The following is a 26,897-nucleotide window of genomic DNA, read 5'->3' as shown; positions in this document are numbered from 1 at the left end:
AGAAGTCTTTTTCAAAAGAAAATAGCATAGAAAAAATTGAGTGAAGATAACACAAATAAAAAGAAAGTAAAGTAGAAGGAAGACAAAATAGAATAAAAAGGCAAAGTTTTGATGAAAAAAGATCCATTGAAGCAAACATTTATGAAGTTTATTGTGCTAAATACCATGGTATCAAACTATAGAAATGAAACACAATTATAAAAGCAAGGAGAATCTGACAGAAATACAATCATAATAGCATGCTCTAGTAGACCACTGTCAGTCTGTAACTTTTCAAATGGCTAATGACAAATATGGACACAAGAATATTGAAAGCTACAATAAATAGAGTTGAATTTTTCCATATATGTGCATGTATCCTAAGAAAGGCAATAACTCATTTTTTTTCAAGCATAGCATATTCTTGAAAAAAGCATATGTCAATATTTGTTGACATCAACAAATATGGATCACACACAAGTCTCCTAAGCAAACCACATTTTTTTTAACATCTTTATTGGAGTATAATTGCTTTACAATGTTAGTTTCTGCTTTATAACAAAGTGAATCAGCTATACATATACATATATCCCCATATCTCCTCCCTCTTGCATCTCCCTCCCACCCTCCCTATCCCACCCCTCTAGGTGGTCACAAAGCACCGAGCTGATCTCCCTGTGCTATGCGGCTGCTTCCCACTAGCTATCTATTTTACATTTGCAAACCACTTTTTTTAATGGAAATAGAAATAAATAAAACAAGATTAAATAAGTAGGAAAGCCTTTGAAATTTAAAAACGTAAACAGTTGTTTTACAAAGTATATGTAAGACACAAGAACATTTGTATTTTGATGAGCTTTTTAGATAACATTGAAAATGAGAATACTTCATATCAAACTTAAGGTCAGGGCCAAACTCTTAATATTCCAGCTGGTCTCACCCTGCCCAATTCTATTATAAATAAATCCTATAATATCCTTGATATTAACATCCTTGAATGTTTTCATTACTACAAAATGCAGTATTAACACACATTAACAAGTGCTTAATTCTAGTTGGAAAAATATGCACCTTAAAACCCCCCCAAAACAGATTAAGTATAACAAACAAAAATAAACTAGAAAATAAAAAGACTAGAATTGAGAAAAAAAAATTAAAACTAAAATAGACAAACTTCTGGCATATCTAACCAAAATAAATGAAGAGAAAAATAATAAATGAAATGAAAATGGAAGGAGATACAATAACAGATACAGAAAGTCTCCTCCCCAAGGGAAATTTTAAAACTTATTGAAATATATGTATATGTATATTCTCACAATTAACTCAAGGGATAATATGGAGTGGAGACAAGCCCCCTTGGCTGGTTAGAGGACGACTGGGAATAACAGAAGGGCTGTAAGAAGCCTGGACTCTGCTCATGAGGAATGTGTGGGGCTGGCTAGCCCCCAAGGCAGGATGGAGAGGGGTCTGCTTTATCAGCTGCTGGTTTCCCTGGGTTGCCTTGACACATGCCCCAGCCTGAGCCAAATGAACACTCCAGCTCCACTCACTCCATGCTGTGACACTGGATTTGGGGTGGCCACAACCAGGGAAAGGACTTGACCATAGGACGCAGAGGCGACCCGATCCCAGGGAGGAGCCTGGGTGGGGAGGCGGTGGCCATTGTTGGTGTTTACACAAGTAGTGCCTCAGCAGGAGCCCAGGTCCCTGATGGCAGCTGCTCCACCACAGCTCACCCCCTGATATAAGCCAAGAGTCTACAGGGGCCCTGCCTACCCTGTGGAGCAGTTCCACAAAAGGGCAGGGACAACAGAGGCTGGAGGCAGTGATTAGCTCTGAGGGACAAAGGGGACTTGCACCTAAGGCTGCATCTGAATGGAGCCATGAGCACCTGTACAGGCAGTATATCTAACCTCTGTCTGCTGCTGACATGAGCCAAGAGCCTGCCTGGGCCCCTCTTGCTTCAGCACTCTGCCCTTCTGAGGTAAGGGTCCTGGTGCAGGGAGAGGGAAAAACATACACTTAAAGGCAACAGAACCAGCTTGGGGCCGACCCTCAGAGCTTCTGCTCTAGAAACTTGGGATCAGACCCCACCCTTGACAGTGCAGTGATGATCACTGAGCAGAGGGGAAGTCCTGCCCAACATCTGGCACCAGCTCTAGCACCTACCCCATACCAGGCAAAAGCTGCCAGCAACCCTGAGGAAAGATATGACTTGCATCCACATCAAATCCAGCTCTCCCACCAATGACACTGGGCACATGCAGTCTGTATAGGGGTGCTCCCACATAAGACACCTTTCAAGACTGCTATATTCATTAAAAGCAGAGAAAGTTAAGCAAAATGAAAAGGCAGAGGAACTAGTCTCAATTGAAAGAGCAAGAGAAAACCCCTGAAAAAATACATAATGATACAGAAATAAACATTTTACCAGATAAAGAATTCAAGGCATTGGTAATAAAAATGTTAACTGAATTAAGGAAAAGAACTGATGTACAGAGTGAATGTGTTAACAAGGAAGGAAATAGAAAATATAGAAAGACAAAATCATAAATGAAGAATTCAATAGCTGACATAAAAAACACACAGGAAGGAATGAATAGCAGACTAAGCAATAAAGAAGAAGGCATAAAGTGATCTGGAAGACAGAATAATGGAAATCATCCAATCAGAACAGCAAAAAGAAAACAAATTAAAAAAATAAAAACAGGACTTCCCTGGTAGTGCACTGGTTAAGAATCTGCCTGCCAATGCAGGGGACATGGGTTCGATCCCTGGTCCGGGAAGATCCCACATGCAGCGGAGCAACTAAGCCCGTGTGCCACAACTACTGAGCCTGCGCTCTAGAGCCCGCGAGCCACAACTACTGAGCCCGCATGCCACAACAACTGAAGCCGCGCACCTAGAGCCTGTACTCTGCAACAAAGAGAAGCCACCACAATGAGAAGCCCGCACACCGCAGTGAAGAGTAGCCCCCACTCACCGCAACTAGAGAAAGCCCATGTGCAGCAGTGAAGACCCAACGCAGCCAAAAATAAATAAATAAATTTATTAAAGGAAAATAAATTAAAAAAAAAAACAATTTAAGAGGTCTATGAGATAACATTAAGCATACCAAAATTCACATTATAGGGGTCCAGGAGGAGAAGAGAAAGAGAAGGGGATCAAAAATGTATTTGAGGAAATTATGGCTGAAAACGTCCCCAAACTGAAGAAAATAGATATCTGGGTAAGGGAGCACAGACGGTCCCCAACAAGATCAACCAAAACAGACCCACACAGAGACATATCATAATTAAAATGGCAAAAGTTAAAGATAAAGAGAGAATTCTAAAGGTAGCAAGAAGAAAAACAAAGTGTCATATACAAGGGTATCCCCATAAAGTTATCAGCTGATTTCTCTACAGAAACTTTGGAGGCCAGAAAGGAGTGGCATGATATATTCAAAGTGCTGAAAGGGAAAATCCTGCACCTAGGGTACCCTACTCAGCAAGATTATCATTTAGAATAGAAAGAGAGATAAAGAATGTCTCAGACAAGTGAAAACTAAGAGTTCATCGATCTTAACCTAGCCTAAAAGAAATGTTAAAAGGTCTTCCCTAAGTAGGAAAAAAGTAAGAATCTATAGGAAAGGGAAAATTCTACTAGGAAAGGCAAATTTATAGTAATGATTGAGGATCAACCACTTAAATAAGCCGTTACGAAGATTAAAAGACAAAAAAAGTTGTAAAAGCAACTATAACTACAATAGACAGTTAAGGGATAAGCATGAAGATGTAAAACACGACATCAACACCACAAAAGGTGGGGGAGAGGAGTAAAAAATGTAGACCTTTTAGAATCTGTTTGAACTTAAATGATTACCAATTTGAAACAAGTAGATATAGTTAGAGGTCAATGTATATGAACTCCATGGTAACCACAACTCAAAACCTACAACAGTTAAACAAAAACTGAAAACAAAGGAACACAAACATATCGCTAAAGAAAATTATCAATCCACAAGGGAAGAAACAAAAAGAAGACATGAACAGGAAGAGCTACAAAAACAACCAGAAAACAAGTAATGAAATGGCAAAAGTACATACCTATCAATAATTACTTTAAATGTCAATGGACTATATCTTCCAATCAAAAGACATAGGGTGGCTGATTGGATAAATAAAAAAGACCATTCAGTATGCTGCCTACAAGAGACTCACTTTAGAGCTAAAGAAACAGACAGACTGAAAGTGAGGGGATGAAAAATGAAAAGAAAAGAAAGCAGGGGTAGCAATACTCATATCAGACGAAACAGACTTTAAAACAAAGGCTATTACAAAAGACAAAGAAGGGCATTATATAGTGATAAAGGGACAAATACAAGAAGAGGGTATTACACTCATTAAAATATATGCACCAAGTATGGGAGTATCTAAATATATAAAGCAAATACTAATAGTCATAAAAGGAGAAACTGACAATAATACAAAAAATAGAAAAATAGTCGGGAATTTTAACACCACACTTACATCAATGGAGAGATCATCCAGACCAAAAAAAAAACAAATAAAACCAAAAAAAAAACAGCAATAGGACAACAGCGGTCTTAAATGACACATTAGACCATAGGACTTAATAGCCATCTACAAGGCATTACACCCCAAAACAACAGAATACACATTCTTTTCAAGTGCACATGGGATACTCTACAGGATAGAACACATGCTAAACCACAAAACAAATCTCAACAAATTTAAGAGGATAGAAATTACATCAAGCCTTTTTCTGACAACAAGGTTATGAAACTAGAAATCAATTAGAGGAAGAAAAATGGGAAAATAACAAAAACGTGGTGCCCAAACAACATGCTACTAAAGAACCAATGGGTTAATGAAAAAAACCAGAGAAGAAATCAGAAAATACCTCAAGACAAATGAAAATGGAAACACAATACTCCAAAATCTATGTGATGCAGCATAAGCAGTTCTAAGAAGGAAGTTTATAGCAATGCAGGCCTTCCTCAAGAAACAAGAAAAATCCCAAATAAGCAACATAACTTACTACCTAAAAGAACTAGAAAAAGAACAAACAAGTCCCAAAGTCAGCAGAAGGAAGAAAATAATAAAGATCAGAGAAGAAATAAAATAATGATTAAAAAAATAGAAAAGATCAGTGAAACCAAGAGCTGTTTTTTTTAAAAAAGATAAACAGTATTGATAAACCTTTTGCCAGGCTCACCAAGAAGAAAAGAGAGGGGGACAAATAAACAAAATAAGAAATGAAAGAGAAGGAATGAAAAGTGATACCACAGAAATACAAAAAATCATAAGACAATACTACAAACAGTTATTATGTCAACAAACTGGACAACCTAGAAGAAATGGACAAATTTCGAGAAAGCTACAACCTGACGAGACTGAATCAAGAAGAAACAGATAATTTGAAGAGACTGATCACTAGTAATGAAAGTGAATACAAAAATTCCTAGCAAACAAAAGTCCAGGACTGACCAGAAGGCTCCACAGGGGAATTGTACTAAACATACAAAGAAGAACTAATACCTATCCTTCTCAAACTATTTCAAAAAATTGAAGAGGTTGGAACATTCCCAAATTCATTCTACAAGGCCGTCCTTGCCATGATACCAAAACCAGACAAAGACACTACAAAAAAAATAAAATTACAGGCCAATTATTCTGATGAATATAGATGCAAAAAATCCTCAACAAAATATTAGCAAACCAAATCCAACAATACATAAAAAGGATCATACAACATGATCAAGTGGGATTTATTTCAGAGTTATAAGGATGGATCAAGATTCACAAATCAACTAATGTGATACACTACATTAACAAAAGGAAGGATAAATATCACAAGATCATCTCAATAGATGCAGGAAAAGCATGTGACAAAATTCAATATTTATTTATGATAAAAACTCTCATCAAAGTTGGTATAGAGGGAATTTATCTCAACATAATAAAAGCCATTTATGACAAACACACGGCTAACATCATACTCAGCAGTGAAAAACTGAAAGCCTTTCCTCTAAATTCAGGAATAAGACAAAGATACACACTCTCACCTCTCCCCCCCCACCATTTAACATAGTATTGGAAATCCTAGACACAGCAACCATACAAGAAAAAAATAAAAAATAAAAGGCATTCAAATTGGAAAAGAAGAAGTAAAACTGTCACTATTAGCAGATGACATGATACTTTACACAGAAAACTCTAAAATCTCTACCCTAAAACTATTAAAATTAATAAATGAATTCAGCAATGTTGCAGGATTCAATATTAATATACAGAAATTTGTTGCTTTTCTATACGCTAATAATGAACTATCAGAATGAGAAAGTAAAAAAAAAATCCCATTTAAAATCACATCAAAAAGAATAAAATACCTATGAATAAGCTTAACCAAGAGATGAAAGGCCTGTACTCTGAAAACTATAAAACATTGATAAAGGAAATTGAAGATGAAATAAAGAAATGGAAAGATATCCTCATGCTCTTGGATTGGAAGAATTAATATTATTAAAATGGCTATACTGCCCAAAGCAATCTACAGATTTAATGCAATACCAATCGAAGTACCCATGACATTTTTTAACAGAACTAGAACAAATAATCCTAAAATTCATATGGAATCACAAAAGACCTCTCATTGCCAAAGTAATCTTGAGAAAGAAGAACAAGGCTGGAGGTATCACCCTCCCTGACTTCAGATTGTACTGCAAAGTTACAGTAATCAAAACATCATGGTGCTGGCACAAAAACATAGATCAATGGAACAAAATAGAGAGCCCAGAAATAAACCCATGCACCTACAGTCAATTAATCTATAGCAAAGGAGGTCAGAATATACAAGAGAGAAAAGACAATCTCTTCAATAAGTGGTGCTGGGAAAACTGGACAGCTACATGTAAAACAATGAGATTGGAACATTACCTCATACCATATACAAAAATAAACTCAAAATGGATTAAAGATCTAAATGTAAGACCCGAAACCATAAAACTCACAGAAGTGAACATAGGCAAGAACACTCTTTGACATAAATGATAGCAATATTTTTTTGGATGTATCTCCTAAAGCAAAAGAAATGAAAGCAAAAATAAACAAATGGGACAAACTGAAAAGTTTTTACATAACAGGGGAAACCATTGACAAAACAAAAAGACAACCTATAGAATGGGAGAAAATACATGCAAATGATATGACCAACAAGGGGTTATTATCCAAAATATATAAACAGTTCATAGAACATAATATCAACAAAACAAACAACCCAATCCAAAAAATGGGCAAAAGAACTGAATAGACATTTTTCCAAAGAAGACATACAGATGGCTAAGAGGCGCATGAAAAGATTCTCAATGTCACTATTAGAGAAATGCGAATCAAAACCACAATGAGGTATCACTTCACACCTGTCAGCATGGCTATCATCAAAATGTCTACAAATAACAAATGTTGGCAAGGATATGGAGAAAAGGAAACCCTTGTACACTGTTGGTAGGAACGTAAATTAGTGCAGCCACTATCAAAAACAGTATGCAGGTTCCTCAAAAAACTAAAAATAGAACTATCATATGAACCAGCAATTCCACTCCTGGCTATATATCCAGAAAAAAAAAACAACTAAAACAGTAATTCAAAAAGATGCATGCACCCCAATGTTCATATCAGCACTATTTACAATATCCAAGATAAAGAAGCAACCCAAGTGTCCATCAACAGACAAATGGATAAAGAAGATGTATTTTATATATACAATGAAATATTACTCAGCCATAAAAAAGAATGAAATTCTGCCATTTGTAGCAATGTGGATGAACCTAGAGAATATTATGCTTAGTTAAATAAGTCAGAGAAAGACAAATAATGTAAGATATCACTTACATATGGAATCTAAAAAATGATGCAAATGAATGTACTTAGCAAAAGAGAAAAGACTCACAAATACAGAAGACAAACTAGTGGTTACCAATGGAGAGAGGGAAGTAGAGAGGGTCACGTTAGGGGTATGAGATTAAGAGATACAAACTACTATGTATAAAATAGATAAGTAATAAGGATATATGGTATAGTATAGGGAATTATAGCCATTATCTTATAATAACTTTCAATGGAGTATAATCTAGAAAAATACTGAATCACTATGCTGTACACCTGAAACAAATATAATGTTGTAAATCAACTAAACTTCTATTTAAAAGAATGGCTCAAGCATCACATTATGACTGAAACCAGTAAAAAACTGAAATAATTTTTATTTGATTTTTAGCATTATTTAGAAAGTTCCTTCTAATAAAATATGTCCAGAAAAAAATGATGTAAATATCAAAAAGCTAGATAAAAATAGTTATTTGCAGATTATATGATTATATATAAGTTGTATGATTATATGATGAGGAAAACCTAAATACATGAACCAATAAAGAAAGCTACCAGAATTAATAAGAAAATTTAGAAAACATGCTGAACGTGATATATATATATATAAAACATCCAATAGTTTAATTAGACATCAGATCAGAGCTCAAGAAACAAAATATTATCAGCAGTGCCTAAGCCCAGATCATGCCTTCTTCTAGTCACAAATCACTCTTAGACATTGTGAATGTTACACTGTTCAATTTTTATTTTTTTTAATTAAAAAAAATTTTGTCTTCCATTTAAGTGTGTTGAAGTTTGTTCTGGCAGGCAGTAAAGTTACTGGTGGATCTCCTTGATCCTTCTAAGGTTTGTCTAAATTTCATTAGGGTAACTGTAGAGTAGACTTTACACTAGGGCTAATTTAGCCCTTCTTCTAGGGCATAACCCTTGTCAGGTAATTGTCAAATGGCCTGAGGGCTTGAAGAGGTATCTCTGAACTGGCTCAGTAGAATTGAAATATCTCCCAGACTTATGTGACCTTTGGAATGTGTACACCTTACAGCTTCCCAGGAGTCATTCTTTGTCTGAACTCATGGAACTTCACTCCATGCATGTGCAAATTAGTTTTAACCGAGGGCTTAAAGGGACCCCTTTATGGATATCTAGATTTCGTTCTTTGCCTAGCTCTACTCTCTTCAATATTTTGCCCTTCAAATTTCAGCCTCCTCTACCTCTCAGACCTCTGATTTCTGCCGCTTCACTATATTCTTGTTGGGGTATCGTTCCTGGCACCATAATCCAGAAAATTCTCTATCCAGAAAGCCATGGTGATTGTAAGGCTCACCTCATTTGGTTTTCTTCCCTTAGGATCATGGTTGCATGCTACCTATTGGCCAATGTCTAAAAACTGTTGTTCTATGTATTTTGCTTCTTTTAGTTGTTTACAATGGGAGCATAAATTCAATCTAATCCAAATAAAACAATTGATATTCCATCCTGGCTAGAAGTTCTCTGTCCTCTCCAATTCTCCTTGAACCTTACAATCATGCTGCTTTAATCATAAATGAGTTAATTAATTTTTGACACTTTGTATGAGAGTCATGTTTTTAATTTTCTGAAAATCATCCTCCTACAAGGTGTAAAAAATACTGTGGTTTTTCTGTTGTCATTGTAATTAGTCTTATTTCTTAGGAAGATATATAAAAGTATTTGTGGATGAAATGATACAAAGTGTGGGATATACTTTAAAGTCATTTATAGGAGAAGGGATAAGAACTGGGGAAGAAGAAATGAGTAAAATTGTCATAGGTAGATAACTACTGAAGCTGGGCGATCAATATTGAAGTTGGGTGATCAATATTGAAGTTGGGTGATTAATTTATGGGGCTTATTACATAATTTTTTCTGAGAATTTATATTATAAAGTAGAGATAAAGACAGGTAGAGAGAGAGGGAGAGAGAAAGACAAGCATAGACAGACAGAGACATTGAGAGCAACGGAACCCTTATTTTGTATTTCAAATTGGTGTTAGTGAGAGTCAGAAATTGTACTGCATAAAAAAGAACGATAACAAACATATTAAATTTTAAAACCTGGAGCAGCTCAAAGACTGCTTTTATAGGATTGTCATTTGCTGCTAACCTGCATGAAATGAGATACCTTCTGTTATAGGACCTAATGTGGTTGTGGAAATAAGAATGGCTCTGAGTGATATGAAAGCTCACTGCACACAGGGGTGAAATACTCCACAAGTCCCTGAGCAATGAATTACTGGTTTCTGACAAGAGCCAGTATCAATTTAACAGAAGCAACCAGAATTTGCAATCCAGAATATAGAAAATTATCATCTTTTTCCTCTGGCTTTCAGTTGTGAGTCAAAGGAAAGCACTGGGCAGCTTGAGGGTTGTGATCATTAGACATGCCCTCCAGAGACAAATAGAGGTTGTCATGTGCATGTTACAGACTGTGAGGAAAGGCTGATGAAGCACTTGGAGCTGAGGACTAGTCGTAAACATTGGGGTAAATTGCTTTCCTGGAAACATAACTTTCAGAGGTAATGCCAAGGTGCTGAAAATGCTGAGTCATCAGCAATAGAATGTCACTGTTGATAGCCCTTACCAAAAATAACACAGGAGCACCGTGGGAAAAAAAAAGGTATTTTTCTTAACTTCAAATGCTTAATTCTGGAGCACTTATCAGAAAACTGGCATACATTTCTCCTTCTCTTTTAAAGCAGTGTCTGTGTCTTTGCCTGCAGGAGTAATGGCAGTGTGTACATGCCGGTATATATCTGCACTGGCTTTCATTAGTGTATGCTGCATAGATAAAGAATTAGAGAAAAGAGTAAAGTATAGAAAAAATATGTATTTTGGAAGTACACTAAGACTATGATAGAATCTAGATTTGATGACACTTAAGCCCTATATAGTTTCTTTGCAAAGTTTCCCTTTGTGATCTTTCTCCAGAGGTTGTTCTGGTGATAATGCAAAGGTCTGAATCACCGTTTGATCATGAGGTTGCATTCGGACCACTGTTTAATGAGTCTCCAATTTCCACAGTGTGAGAGGATGCCCAGCTGCAGTCCTAGCCAGCCTTTGATGCATTCAGCTGGGAGTGAATCAACTGAAGTTCAAATATGTTTGCTAAACTTAAGTCATCTTTCTGGAGAGGGTTTGTGAAGGCTTCCTTCTGTAAAGTATACAGCAGCTTGGAAATTCATCTCCAAGACCCTCCTTGCTGCTTCTTATCAATACAATTGTTCAAGAAATTTCTTTGTCAAGCCTCCAAGGAGAATCATAAATAGGAACTCTTTATTACTCAATGGAGATTTTCTGTAGGGGTTGGTATCATAAATAAAGAGAACCATGTGTTCCTTCAGATGTGCCAGGGGCTGAGCAGTTTGTGAATTCAGAAATTTATAAACCTCTCCTGAAGATTCTGTGAATACTCATCAGCATAATTTTGAAGTATGAAGGATAAGGAATAAAAACTGGAAAAACATTAGATAGATTAAAGAGGAACATTGGGTAATAAACAATGAACTATTAAATATATACATATATGCACTTATACATATATGTATATACATACACATGTGTATTTATACACACATGCCTTTAGAGAGTGAACACTATTTCAAAAGGTTTTACATGTATAATTCCACAAGCTTCCTTTCACATTAAAGCATTCTACAGAAGTGAGCATATTGGAGTCAAAAAATATACGTATATATTGATGTGTGTGCGTGTGTGTGTGTGTGTGTATCTTATGGGAACAAGAAAAAAACCAGAACATGAAAATAAGTGAAACACATAGTTTTCCATTTTCTTCAAATTCTGCTTTGAATTGTGTTTGTTTCTGCTTGATCCATTTACAGTCTCCAGTTCTTCCCAGGACAGTTAAAATGGTCCCATTACAATTTTTAATGCCTCTGTCTTGTTTCCTCTTTGTTATAGTTGGCAATTGGCAGTTACTGTACATGCAGTAACCCATCCATTCAAAGTTGTCATTCGGATGCCTTGCTTTTGGGGACCACTATTAAATTAGGCATAAGTCATTTTTCAGCAAAGAAGGTGACATTTTATTTCTGTAAGACCAAGTGTTAACTCATTTTGTTGGGGGGGAAGGGATATTTCCCGTATGTCTTAGAAAATGTACAGCTGTCTTCTGTTTCCTGACATTATAAACAATGTAAGGGGGAACTGTGATTTGCTTCTTCTTCTTCCTCCTTCTCCTCCCTCCTCCTCTTTTTTTTTTTTAAACAAACCTGTATTAGGTAATACCCTGTGCTATTCATTTTATAGATACTATCTCTAATCCTTAAGCAATCTGGAAAAACAGCTGTAATTATCCTTATTTTTCTGATAAGGAACCTACAACTCAGAAGTGTAAGTAACTTGGCCACAATCACATAGCCAGCAAGTATTTCAGGGCATTAGCTCACACCCTCATGACTCCCTTCCTTTCCTTCTTTGGCAAACTACTCAAATGAAGTAGACTGTTCAATTTAGAACAGTATATTGAAATATAATAGCCAAGTAAACCAGAAAAGGAGACAACAAATTTACAGGAAGTGTGGCTTCTATTTCTTTTGCAGTGGGTAGGAGGGTATATGGTCTCCTGTGCTTATATAGTCACTGTGCCTCTTCCTGCTCTTTAAATTAATTAATTAATTAATTTTTGGCTGTGTTGGGTCTTCGTTTCTGTGCGAGGGCTTTCTCTAGTTGTGGCAAGCGGGGGCCACTCTTCATCGTGGTGCGCGGGCCTCTCACTATCGTGGCCTCTCTTGTTGCGGAGCGCAAGCTCCAGATGCGCAGGCTCAGTAGTTGTGGCTCATGGGCCTAGTTGCTCCGCGGCATGTGGGATCTTCCCAGACCAGGGCTCGAACCCGTGTCCCCTGCATTAGCAGGCAGATTCTCAACCACTGCGCCACCAGGGAAGCCCCCTTCCTGCTCTTTAAAAGCAAGAGGTTACTAATTTCTCTGAGACTCAGTTTCCTCATCTATACATTGTGGGGATAATAGTATCTATTTCATACTCACATTATGCAGATTAAGTGAAATAATAAAGTGCTAAGTACATTGTCTGGCAGGTGGAAAGCATCTATAAATATAAGCTAAGTTTCCACATAATGCTAGGTGCTTATTCAGTATTCAACAAAGCATGTTGTGTGACAGGAACTTACAAAGTGTTGTAGGTCAATGATACTTCAAAAACAAACAAACTCATAGAGAAAGAGATCAGCTTTGTGGTTAGCAGAGGCGGGGGTGGGGGGAGAGGGAACTGGAGGAAGGCAGTCAAGAGGTACAAACTTCCAGTTATAAGGTAAGTATGTACTAGGGATGTAATGTACAACATCATGCATGTAATTAACATGGCTGTCTGTTACATATGAAAGTTGTTAAGGGAGTAATCCTAAGAGTTCTCATCACAAGAGGAAATTTTTTTCTATTTCTTTAATTTTGTATGTATATGAGATGACGGATGTTCACTAAACACTGCGGTGATCATTTCATGATGTACGTAAGTCAAATCATTATGCTGTATACCCTAAACTTATACAGTGTTGTATGTCCATTATACCTCAATAAACGTAGAAGAAAATAAAGTTTTAAAATGCCATTTCCCCCAAAAATGAACAAATAAGTAGGATTATGCAAAGAATTGTAATTCAAATGAGATTGAGAAAGAACATGACTTAGAGGTAATGACCAAGAGCCTTGTGAGTGGAAAGGTGTCTCCAGAATAGCAGAATCTGCATCACCTGGAAAGTTGTTAGACGTGGAAATTCATGGGAACCACCCCAGGCATACTGACTCAGAATTTCTGGGCTGGGGCAGAGGATCTGTGTGAAAATCATTGACCCAGAGGTTAGAAAAGTCTATTTTTAATTATTTTATATAGTGCCTACCATCTTATTAGGGAACACTATGTGACTACTGAATCCTTTGCTGCACCTATACAGTACGTATTTATAAAAGATACTGAGAGCTGTAAACTCCTCGATGCACTGATAGTCTGGTAGACATGTTTGGCCTCAGAGGGTAGGACACATACAGGAATTCAAGAAATAGTTTTAATTAGTTAATTGGTTTTGCTGAGTTTCTTTTCATTAACTGCCAAATCTATTTACTTAACCATGTTTAAAAACAATATTAAGCTTATTTCACAATAAATAACATTTTTATAGCTAAATCAACATATAAATTTCAGAGCATTTTGTGGATATATAACAGAAACATATTTTTGTCTCAGAAATATTGGTGGGTTTTTTTGGAACTTATTTTTTTGTTTGTTTATGTGTTTGGCTCTAAAGAACTGTCCTGGGAAGAAAAAGAAGAAAAAATAACACAGTGAATTGGTTTCATTAACATATGTCACACTGCAGACTATCAAGGAGAACTTGGTAAAATAATGGCCAATATTTAGAATCCATGAATCTGCACAATTATACAGTAATTGTTTCCTTTTTTCTCAGGAAATGCACATTGAAGTGCTAATTAAACTTCAAGCACACAGATCCAGCTTGCTAACTTTGCTATAATCATGACCATGATCACCATCAAGCACCACTTAAGTACCCATGATGTTGGGGCACTATGTCAAGATGCTGCAATTTATTAAAATGATGCAACATATCTGGAGATAGAGAAAACAATCAGGCATGAGTCTTGATTACCTTTTTTTTGTTTTCCCCATTCTTAAGTCTTTATTTACACTTGAGAGCAGTGTGCATCTGAGAAAGAACGAGGCCACTGTGGTTGGATAGACCTGAGTGACCGTGGATAAGTGTCCTAAAATCATAGCAAAGTGTAGTTATGAAACTTCAGCACGGTGTCAGTTACATAAGATGTGGTCAATGACAGTATCGTTGTTGTCAGAGCTATTATTATTACTATGTAACGAAGAAGGAATATAAGCAGTTTAAAAAACAACCTTCTCACTTCATGCTGACAGGCAAGTAACTGTCTGTGTCATCTTCCAGACACATGAAAGGAAGTTAAAATATTTTCTCTAGCTCCAATTTCTAAACACTCCAAAAATAAAGTGATTATGTTTAGAGAAGCAGACCTGAAAGCAAATTGCCTCCAAGAAACCTGAAGAAGCAAACACAGAATGCCAGGGCCATCACAACATTGTATAAAGTGCTCCCAAGACAAACATGTTAGCTCAGTGGCCAGATACCTTGACTTAAGGGGGCAACGCTTTCATGGCAAAGTGATTACAGCTTGATAGAGTCTTCTGTGAGCAAATTAGAAAACAAGAAGTGAGGAAGATAATGACCTCTGCAATTAATTAAACTTCTTCAGGTTGCCAATTCTTCTGCAAGTTGATTAATAAAGAGTATATGCTGCCACACTTTCTAAAGTGTGAATGTATGTCCTCAGTCATGGAATAATCATACAGACAGCTCAAACAACTAGCTTTGTTCTTAAAATAAATGTTGCAACTTAAAGAAAGAGAAGTAATGAATCTAAATCTACCTTAATTCTTCTAAGATAAGTGAGCCAAGAATGTGAGATCAAAGGCACTGGCTCCATCAGACAGAATACAGCTCATCCCCAGCTCCATCACTTAGTAAATGTGAAACTTTGTGAAAGCTACTTAGCCTTTCTGAGAATCAGTTTATTCAGCTGTCTAATGGGACTGGTAACAGTATGTACTTAGTAGGATTATTGCAAGAGCTAAAGGGAATCATTCTTACACATGCCTTGCACAAAATAAGTGCTCATGAAATGTGAACTTTCATTATATTCAAGTTATACACAAAATAAATGACTTAGTAGGACAAGCATTCCACTCCTACAAATTATCCTTTATTGGTGCCTCTTTATCTTAATACTGTATTGTCCTATCCCCAAAGAACAAGGAAAATCTCTTTCAGGAATAGAATTATAGAAACATCAAAGATAAATTTGCAATAATTAATAAGGAATCAACAATTAAAAACTGCAAATATAGGGTATTAACTAATTTCAAAAATATTTTCCAGGCAAAACATTCTTTGACGTAAATCATGCCAAAGTTTTATTAGGTTACTCTCCCAAGGCAATAGAAATAAAAACAAAAATAAACAAATGGGACCCAATCAAACTTACAAGCTTTTGCACAGCAAAGGTAACCATAAACAAAGTGAAAAGACAACCTACAGAATGTGGAATGGGAGACAATATTTGCAAACAATGCAACTGACAACGGCTTAATTTCCAAAATATACTAATGGCTCATACAACTCAACAACAAAAAAACAAACAACCCAATCAAAAAAATGGGCAGAAAGCCTACACATTTCTCCAAAGAAGACATACAGGCAGCAAATAGGCACAAGAAAAGATGCTCAACACCACTAATTATTACAGAAATGAAAATCAAAACTACAATGAGTTACCACCCACACCGGTCAGAATGGCCACCATTAAAAAGTCTACAAATAACAAATACTGGAGAGGGTGTGGAGAAAAGGGAACCCACCTACACTGTTGGTGGGAATGTAAATTGGTGCAGCTACTATGGAAAACAGTATGGAGGTTCCTCAAAAAACTAAAAATATAGAGTTGCCATATGATCCAAAAATCCCACTCCTGGGCATATACTCAGATAAAACTATAATTTGAAAAGATACATGCACCCCTATGTTCATAGCAGCACTATTTACAATAGCCAAGACATGGACACAACCTACATGTCCATCAACAGAAGAATGGATAAAGAAGATATGGTATATATATACAATAGAATATTACTCAGCCATCAAAAAGAATGAAATAATGCCATTTGTAGCAACATGGATGGACCTAGAGATTATCATACTAAGCGAACTAAGTCAGAAAAACAAATACCATGTGGTCACTTATATGTGGAATCTAAAATATGATACAAATCAACATATCTGTGAAACAAAAACAGATTCACAGATATAGAGAACAGACCTGTGGTTGCCAAGGGGGAGGGGGACAGGGGAGGGATGGATTGGGAGTATGGGATTAGAAGAGGCAATCTGTTACATATAGGATGCATAAACAACAAGGTTCTACCATATAGCATAGGGAACTATATTCAATATCCTGTGACAAACCATAATGGAAAAGAATATGAAAAAAAAATATATATGTATAACTGAGTCACTTTTCTGTACAGAAGAAATTAACACAACATTGTAAATCAACTACACTTCAATAAAATTAAAAAAAATATTTTCCATTTTCATACAAAGATTTTCCACAATCTTTCCATAAATTGTCAGTATCACCACTGAAATCAAAGTATCCTAATTCTTTCCTTCCCAACATTTGGAGCCATATAATATGTTCCTCATCCTCATTTTCTTTTTTAGCTTTTTAGGCAGAAAGGTAAGTCTAAAATATCCAACATTATCTTCTGAGATTATTAAGTTGAACCACGCTACTTGAAGAATATTTTGCCATACTCCTGTTATGTTTCCATTTTTTTTTTTTTGAAAAAAAAAAAGAGGAAAAAGGCAAGTGCTTTAGACTTAAAAAAAAAAGTTTTTTTTTTGTTTTTTGGGTCAGCTTTGGAAGAAGAACATGGCAAAAGAACACCTCATTTGGGGAAAATAGCACAAGGCAAAAACAGATCATCACTAACGGAAGCTAAATCACACAGTGGAGTTAAGCTACTAAGATATATCGACTCTGCAAGGGTAAAAATGGATTAGAACCAACAGATTATAATGAGCATCATTTTGGTACCAAAGAAGCCCCTTTAACAATGGGCGTGCATTCGAATCCTAGTGTGATCAATACAGGCTCATTTTCCTTGTTCATGTTCCCAGGATAAAGGCCTTAAAGGAAGCATTGGCATTTTAAATTGTTCAGTTTCACTTGCTGAAATTTTTTTATTTTCTTTCTTAGGCAAAATTATTTTCCCATGTTATGAGAAGAATGCTTTGGAGAGCAGCACTGAGAAAGTGCAGAGAACAAAAGTGATGGCAGCCCTGGAGGATTACGCCATTGACAAGGGAAAAGAAATTACCTGTGGGCATTTGCTCCAAGGTCCCCACTCAGACATGACACATTCACTGGGACACAGAAGAGAGCAGGACTGGGTTTCTGAGGGAATTTCATCCTGGTTGCAAAGGCTGTTATCCACTGCTCCCCCTTCACCATCGGCAGCATTCACGCATCTGCAAAGCAACATCCCAAGATAGCTTGATCGCTTAAAACAGTGGGGAGTAAATTTAAAATAGCTATGATGTATCATAATTACTTACCCCTCAGAGATAGTTAAACATAAAATAAGACCAGCAGAGAAACCAGGAAAAAACATCCTCTCTCAGCCAGTCCAGCTTTATTGAGTGATAACTCAGGGCAGAGCCTTTTATTCGGCAAAGCAGAAGACAAAGGACAACTGTCATCTTTGAAGAACTCTCCATCTAAATAGAACTATCTACAATATATTTACTCAGGTCCCAGTTCAGAGAGTTTTTTTTTTTTTTTTTAATTGTAACAAACCTTGAAGATTCTCCTCTGAATAAATCCATCACTTTGTAATAACTAGACCTTTCACAGTTCCCGTGACTCTCTTAGACCTTTCCTAGACGTCTCTCTCAGAGCATCTAAGCTTCCCTAGTTTTTGCTTAGTACAATTAAGGTCATGGCAAAGTAATGCAAAAAATAATTGAACATATTTTTCTTTCAGGTATTTTCTGCATTTCAGTAAGGAATTTTCGTATCATAAACCAAAGGGCAATTAGCAAGCATTTTCATGCAGCAATTGAGCACATGCTATAGATGCGCATATTATAATTGCTCTGAGATAAGTGATGATGAAGATGAGATAAATGATCATGCTATTGATTCAATCAAATTAAAACCAAAGGGTTATACCACTATATACCCGCCAGAATGGCTTAAATCAAAAACATGGAAAATATCAAGGGCTGGCAAGAATGCGGAGCAATTGTAGCTCTTCTCACTCTGCTGGTAGGAGCATAAATGCTTTGGCAAACTAGTTGGCAGTATCTACTAAAACTAAACATATATATACTATGTAACCCAACAATTTCACTTCTATTTATATACCACAAGAGAAATGTGTACAAATGTGGACCACCGCCCCCCAAAAAAAAACCTGCCTGAAAATGTTCATAGCACCACTATTTATAATCAACCAAACTAGAATCAACAGTAGAATATCTACAGTATTTATTCAGCCACAGTAAAATAGAGAAATATATTGTGATAAACTCATTGAATTAAATGCTATAAAGTAATGAGAATTCATAAACTACTGTTGCATGAAAGAGCATGAATGGAGCTCACAACCGTAATGTTGAACAAAAGAAGCTGGACACAAAAGAGTATAGTCTGCATGGTTCCATTCATAGAAAGTTAAGAAATAGGCAATACTCATCTATGGTGTCAGAAGACAGAATAGCAGTTACGCTTGGTGAACTGGTTGATACATAGGGGCTTAGGTAGTCCTGGTAATACTTTGTGTCTTGGCCTCTGGGTTGGTTACACAGGTGAGTTTATATTGTGAAAATTCATGGAGCTGCACCCTATGCTGTGGGCATTTCTCTGCATTTATATTATATCCCAATTAGAAGTTCGTATTTAAATTATTTTCTCAAAAATGTTTAATAAAGACTTGCTATATATAAGCCTCTTTTGCTAGGTGTTGGGATACAAAGATATTTATTAATAATGATTCATTTCATAAATATTTTGAGCGGCTTACTCTGCACCATGCCCATACTTGGGTGCTGGGGTACAGAACTGAAAAAAAAAAAAGGGACAAGATCCCTTCTTCTTCCAGTGATAATGATCAAAGTAAAGGTGAAAATGACAATGATGATGAGATAAACGGTGCCATTTACTGATCTGGTAATTTCCGACACAAAGCCACAGCCAAGGAATAAGCATTTTAAGAGGGCTGCACTGGAGAACTTTTGGTGCTCCCCAAATCATGCTATTGCTGGAATGAATTATCCTATACATTCGGAGTTTCTTTTATACAAACAATATTTTTTTTTTGATTCAGGAAAACTGCAAAGTAGCCTATCAGCTGGTGCAAAATAAAATAAACTTTATGAGGTGCTAAGTAATAAAAATTTAGATATTGTATAAAGCAGGTTAACAGAGAATGGTAAAAGGAGAGAAAATGTAAGTCGTGCCTTCTAATATAGGGAGGCAAGGTACAGAATCACCTACGGACTTTAATTTCTCTTGTGGTAATAGTCAATAGTGGAAGGAGGGACCACGAAATGGCTTTAATGTCTTTCCCTGGGCAAACTTAAAAGCTGAAAATTGCTTTCCTTCTTGCCTGCACACTCTCAGCTGATGTTCTGTTATGATTTCACTAAAAAAGAAGAGGTAATACTTCTGGTCAATGGTGTCCAGTTGAACATATGCATTAGTCTTTGTTCACTCCCAATAAGCCACAAAGACAATAGTAAAGGAATTTGTTACAAAAAGACTAACAAAACAAAACAAAACAAAACAAAACAAAGGAGGGAGGGTAAGGCAGTATCCTACAAGGACAAAGAACATGGGAGAGGAGAAAGGCAACAATGGAAAACAGATGGGCTAGTGGTAACTGACTTAGCACACCAAGAAAGCTGATTACTAAGCCTTCAAGGGAAAAGAAAGAAAGAAACTCCATTTACACATCAGAACACATGGAAAATTCAGGAATTTGTGGCATCAAGTACTTTGGAAATGTGAATGAAGGTGAGGTAGAAAAACTGGAGGATTTATTGAAAGTGTGTTTAAGAAGTACCTAAGCTCTCAAATCCCAATTCCCCAATTCACAGAGCTAGGTGATGGCCCCAGCCCTGCCCCTGCAGGTAATTGAAGGTTTATTATCTGGAGAGGGTCACAAAACAGGTCTTTGTATTAGAGAACACATGGCCCAATTAAGGATGGGAACATCATATTGAAAACAGGGTTTAAGGAGAAGTTAACATATTGAAAAAAATGACTACTACCTTAGTGACTTAATCAATGCACATTTATTATTTTTCAGTTTTGTAGTATAGAAATCCAACATGGAACTCACTAGGCTAACGTCAGTGCTCTGGCAGAGCTGCATTCCTTTCTGGAGGCTCTAGAGGAGAATCGTCTCCTTACCTCTTTCATGTTCTAGAAGCCACCCACATGCCTTGGGGCCATGGCCCCTTTCTCTGTTTTCAAAGTCAGCAGCCTTGTATCTCTCTGTGTCTTGCTTCTTTAGTCACATTTTCTGTTTTTCCTTTCCCATCTCCTCATCCACTTTTAAGGATGCTGGTGAATAAAATGTTCCCATCCAGAGGATCCAGGACAATCTTTCCATCTCAAGATCTTTAACTTAATCACATCTGTGAAGAATCTTTTGCTATTTAAGGTAACATATTCACAGATTTCAGGGGTTAGAATGTGGATATCTTTGGGAGCCATCATTCTGTCTACCACATCAGCCTTTTTTCATTGGGTTTCCCAAATACTGGTTGCTAGGATTAACTATTTCACATGTGATTTAAGAAGAGAGTCTTCTAGGGGTCCTGACAAGCACAAGAGTAAAGACTTAAGAAGACTGAAATTGTAGGTGTTCCCAAATGAAAATGCCCCTGTAGTTACATATCCTGCATCATCAATTTCCTTGCCATATCTCCCTTTGATCATCACCTTCATTTCCACTCAGGCTCGTTACAAAACTGCTTTAAAGCATGTCTATATTTGCTAACTCCACGCCCTCTCTCCTCTTCCTCCATTATTACCTCTTTGGACTTACTTTAATCACACTTTTATTATCATTCCAGAGAAAACTCATATCAAGATCATCAACAGACTCCCCTTTGCCAAACTCAAAAGCCAATTCTTATCTTAGTAACCTTCTCAGAACCATTTGAAACAATTGATTACTCTTTCTTTTTTGAAAAACTCTCGTCTTCCCATTTTCTTGGTTTTCCTTCTAGTTGACTGGCTCTTTCCCAGTCTCATTTGTAAGATCTTTCCCTTTGCTCTAATCTATGAATATCTGCATTCCCCAGGGCACAATTTCTTTCTTTCTTATCAATGTATATAGATTTATAGCTGACGCCTAATTTATACCCCCATTACTCTCTGAACTCCAATCTGTCACTCCAAGCCTTCTCAGTTGGAAAGCTAATATCTCAGATTTATTGTGTTCAAAAGCTAGCTTTTGATTTTCTCTCTCAAATTTGCTTCTAATATTTCTCATCTCAACAAATGGCGCCACCATTCTCATGATTGCTCAGGCCCTAAAACCTAGCAATCATCTTTGATACCTCTCTTTCTTCCACATTCTACACTCACTTTATAAGCAAATCCTGTCATCTGTACCTTCCAGATATAGTCCAAATGTGACCACCTCACCACCTTCACTATTACAAAGCCCGTCTAAACATCAGCCTCTCTCACCTGGAATTCTGGGATGTCAGTCAAAGCTTCATCCCTGCTGCTGCTTACAGACCCCAAAATTCCTTCTCTATATTCCATCTAGCAAGGTCCTTTTCAAACGTAAATAAGAGCATGTCATTCACTCTGTCTCAAACCTCCCATAACTTCATGATGCTGTTAGAAAAATATACATTAACCTTATTTTAGAAGACTATACAATTTGAGTACTGGCACCAACCATATGGGACGTGGTGTAATCCATCTTGTTATAACAAGCCAAGAAGGTTCCTGCTTTGGAACTCCTTCCCCTTGGAATTTTCTTAATATAGATCTTTACATTCATTCAAGTCTCTCACATTTTTCAGGTCTCTGCTTAAATATTTTGCTGACCAGCCTCTCCAAAATAGTAGCCTCCATCACACCAAACCAATTTTATTTTTCTTCTTGGCATTTCATAGCAAAGACATTCCATTATATAGTATTTTATGCATTTATTTTTTTCTCTGCTGCTCTAAGTTCTTTGAGGACAGTAACTTGTTTTGTTCACTTTTGTATCCCCAGTGCCTAGAACAGTGCCTGATACATAGAAGGCAAATATTCATAAATATTTTTTGAATTCATAAATGATTGCTGTCATGTATGAACCATGAAGATGTCCTCTAGTTTGGAGGTTTCATGAAAGATAAACGGATAAACTGTTTCATTCATTATAACACCATTTTATTAAGGCCAATAATGGTTTGGAATGCAAGATGTCTGGAAAACCTGCTTCACATATATATAAAGTATGTAACACAGTGAGTTTGCATTAGTTAGCTAGGGTTGCCATAACAAAATATCACAGACTGGGTGGCTTAAATAACATACATGTAAGGCTTGAGGCTGAAAGTCTGAGATCAAGGTGTTGGCAGGGTTGGTTTCTTCTGAGGGCTCTCTCCTTTGACTTGTAGATAGCCACCTTCTACCTGTATTTTCACATGGTGAAAATCTATCTCCTCTTCTTATAAGGACATCAGTCAGATTGGATTAGAGCCTGTCCCAATGATCTCATTTAACATTAATTACCTCTTTAAAGACCGTCTCCAAATACAGCCACATTTTGAGGTACTGCGGGTTAGGACTTCAATACGTAGATTTGGGGGGGGTGGGGGACACAATTTAGCCCATAACACATATCTAGTAGTTGTGTTATTTTTATTATGTCAGGCTTCATCCATTTGAGCTGAGAGGTATGGCTTAAAGGCCCTCTTGTTCAAGTGTGTTTTTCCTCAATCAACCTGCCACAATTCTGCCACTAGCAATTTATTCTCTTAAAGCTTTCCTTTCTCTCCTGAGACTTTGCTTTAATACTGCTAAGAGGCTGGGCTGGGATGAGAGTGAGAAGTGCCACAGCTCATTTACACATATTACTTGATAAGCTAGCCTGGTCAATCATTTCTCAAAGCCATGAGAAAATAGGACATAAGAGACACAGATTTTGAAGAAAAAGAGGTAGACGCCCAAGTTTGTGGCAGCCTGAGCAACTAGCTCCCAGGGGAACAGGCAGTGAACAAAGGGAAGGAAAGACAATTTGCCTATTAGCCCTTTGCCTGGGTTGGTGATCAGGAGCACCTCTATAATTGTGCTAGCAGCTATTTCTTCCAACATGCTTACCAGTGATTTTGCAACACTGGGACTAGGTAAGTCTCAGAATTGGTGGGTATTGAATTACTGAATCAAGTAAGTTCACTGGTGTTGAATAACAATAAACACATAGAAGTAAGCTCTGCCTTGGCAACTGACTTCATAGATAACTTGATAGGGAGTTACCTGCTTTGGGCACCATGTGTCCACTTGAAATGGAGCTTCCTAAATCTAGCAAAATGATACACTATGCTCATGCAACTGAATAGTTGACCACACTGGGTTTTCTTCTTGATTTTACATACTACATCATTGTTTATGATTAATATTTTGGCTTTTGCTTATTCATTCTCTAACATTTATTGCTATTTTCCTCAGTTGGTAATAAAATTATCCTTCTTTCTTCCCAAATCATTTCTAAATAGACTTTTTCGATGAACTCAGGCCAACTGTTTCCTTTGCACCACTGCTATATTTACCAAACAAAAATGTTAAACAAACTCCCTCAGTAAGTAACTGAGCGTTCACTACATTCTTTCAGAGCTGTGTTCTTTTTATATTAAAATATATCACTACTGTTCATAGGTATTCTCATATTAGTTTCCAAGGCTAATAGTGGAAATTATTAAAGGCCTTAAATTGACCTTTCAATGTACTGACATCCAAAATTAAGATAATGCCCATCAATTATACTAACACAGAGCAAAAGAGAGACATGGCATCACAGTCAGAATCACCTAATTTGTTAGCAGTGATGGCCATGTATCCCTGCAGGGATGCGGGCCTGCCCCATACAGTTGGTTTTTCCACTGATGTCATTTGCAGGAAATGTTAAGGATTGTGGCTGCAATGTAGATGGAATCCCACAATATACATGGCAGCTCAAGGCACATATACTTCCAGGGATACTTAAAGATGACCAAAAGCCAGAGGATATTGTGTGAAAATCAGAGCGTACTTGGATAAGCAACACTGTTGTTTTTATAAAAATATATAAATTCCACTGCCACATTTCCCCAGTGTCTCCATTTCCACGCACCTGATTTTCCTAGATTGCATTCCTCCTCCACAGCGCAGGGACCTCAGCTCATTGTGGATTTTGCATGGAGACCAGTGTTCTACAACCCAGGAATACTGATTGCACTCACTGTAACACGGGACTGCCTCGTGTACCTGTCAAGAACAGGAAAGGAAAAGAAAATTATGTGGCACTATCCAAGTTATGGAAAAATAGCCTATCTTTTAGTAAAGTCGGCTGAACAGAACCCAAGAACTATACTCTGGCCCCAATAGCCAAATTGCGTCCCCGAAAAGCAAGATATATTTGGCTTCTCTGAAATTACTGACTTACCTAAAGAAACATACAGGGGAAATCAAATAGAATATGATGGCATGCCTTTGCAGAAGAGAACAAAGGACAGTCGTTACCTACCGCCAAGAACAGGAATTCCGTTACCTTTTCATTTCCTCAAAGAGCTCACACAGCATCTATTAAGATGGTCCAGCTCTCAATTATATGGTATACTGTATTCTCAGATGTACTTTACGATGTCAATTGACACAAATAGAGGTAAGGCAAATTTACTCTTGAATATAAGGTTCTTAGAATGCAAAAGGAAAGTGGTATTATTTGCACTAGAAATTTCTTTTTATGTCCCCAAATGATCAATGCTAATAGGCAATCATTTAGCCTTCTGGGCATTGTGGATTTATATGAATTTAGCGATGTGTAGGATGTTTTCAGAGCATAGCTAAAACACACAGACACACACATACACAAGACAAACACACACATGTTAGAGGCTGTGCATGATTACTGACTGTGAATATATATAGATTTATAGTAGAAACAATAAATACAGTCCATGAATTCTTAGGTTACTTCCTATGCATTTATTTGTGATGATTTTCTCCTGAAATTTTATACCATTGGGTGGTCAATTGAGTTTGCCTCTTCAAGACTGAATTTAAAAGGCATTACTCCTCAATAGTGAACACAGTGTTCTCCCTTGGTAAGAAAAAAAATTGTTGTGTCATATGATATGTTACTCTAGATCACAAAGATGGCTCTAGTGTAGCATGCTGATGAGTAGTGATTCAACCTATTACCAAAATAGTTAAGTAGTGCTTTTCCTTTTAAACAAGAACTTAAGCCCCATGTCTTTCCTCCCCTTGCCTTTCCAATTCCATAAAATTGTAAATGATGACTAGGCTGTGCTATCCAAACAGAACCATTACTTGCAAGTTTCCACTAAATGCAAGGGAAAGCACTATATAATGGGATAACCAGAAAACAAGATTGGAGTACTGTCAGCTTGTGAGATGGAAATCAGATGAGAAAAGGTTATTGGCGAGACTACATCTTAGGAATCACAAATAATGTCAGAAACTATTTTTAACTGTGGGGTTCGATTTGGCTCTCTCATGTAAAGCATACAACAATAAGGGAAACCGCAAAGTGAAAAATATGTGAGGGCAAAATGAAAGGAGATAGGAAAATAGAAGTGGAAATGGGTGTGAGGAAAGGAAGGCATTAAGTAATAAAAGAATCACATTTCATGCTGTGAATGCTGACAAGAATGGAATGAAAGGGTCAGAAGCAGTGCCTACATTAGAATAAGGAAGTAATAACTTGGAAAGGAAAAAAGTCTGCCCCCTAAAACTCATAGAGGTAAGAGAAAAAAATCTATAAAAATGAAAAGATGTGACCCAAATCTAAGAGACACCAGGGAACTAAGCTGATGACAGTTGAGGGTTTAGCTGACCCAGCTTCACTATGGAAACTAAGCTTTCACTGAATTTACAGGTTTGTTCTATAAACTCTTCAATATGTATCAGACAATTTAAAGAAAGCTTTTTGGCTTTCCTATGAGATATAAGAAAGTCTGCTAAAGCACTTTGCACAAATGGGGGAGATGAAGAAATTAATTAGAAAAGTAATTTTCCCCACAGCTTATGCATGAATTTGGGAGCAAATGGATAGGATAGACTCTGAGATGGACCTATTTTTCTAAAGCTCTCAATACTAAGCAGAGCTTACACTTTCACCCTCCCTCCCGT

General features: G+C 36.8%; 1 protein-coding gene across 1 annotated transcript in view; it reads right to left on the bottom strand.

The window, feature by feature from the left end:
• The window catches only part of THSD7B (thrombospondin type 1 domain containing 7B), a 787,061-nt gene that overhangs the window by 87,734 nt on the left and 672,430 nt on the right, over positions 1–26,897 (bottom strand). Inside the window, exons 15-16 of the mRNA XM_061199619.1 lie at positions 24,877–25,010; positions 17,848–17,998 (exon numbers count right to left, since the gene is read on the bottom strand). Coding sequence (XP_061055602.1) covers positions 17,848–17,998; positions 24,877–25,010 — 285 coding nt within the window. The remainder of the gene's footprint in view (positions 1–17,847; positions 17,999–24,876; positions 25,011–26,897) is intronic.

The sequence above is a fragment of the Eubalaena glacialis genome, chromosome 1 (genome assembly GCF_028564815.1).
Source record: "Eubalaena glacialis isolate mEubGla1 chromosome 1, mEubGla1.1.hap2.+ XY, whole genome shotgun sequence".
Lineage (NCBI taxonomy): Eukaryota > Metazoa > Chordata > Mammalia > Artiodactyla > Balaenidae > Eubalaena > Eubalaena glacialis.
This window is presented reverse-complemented; position numbering and strand designations above follow the sequence as displayed.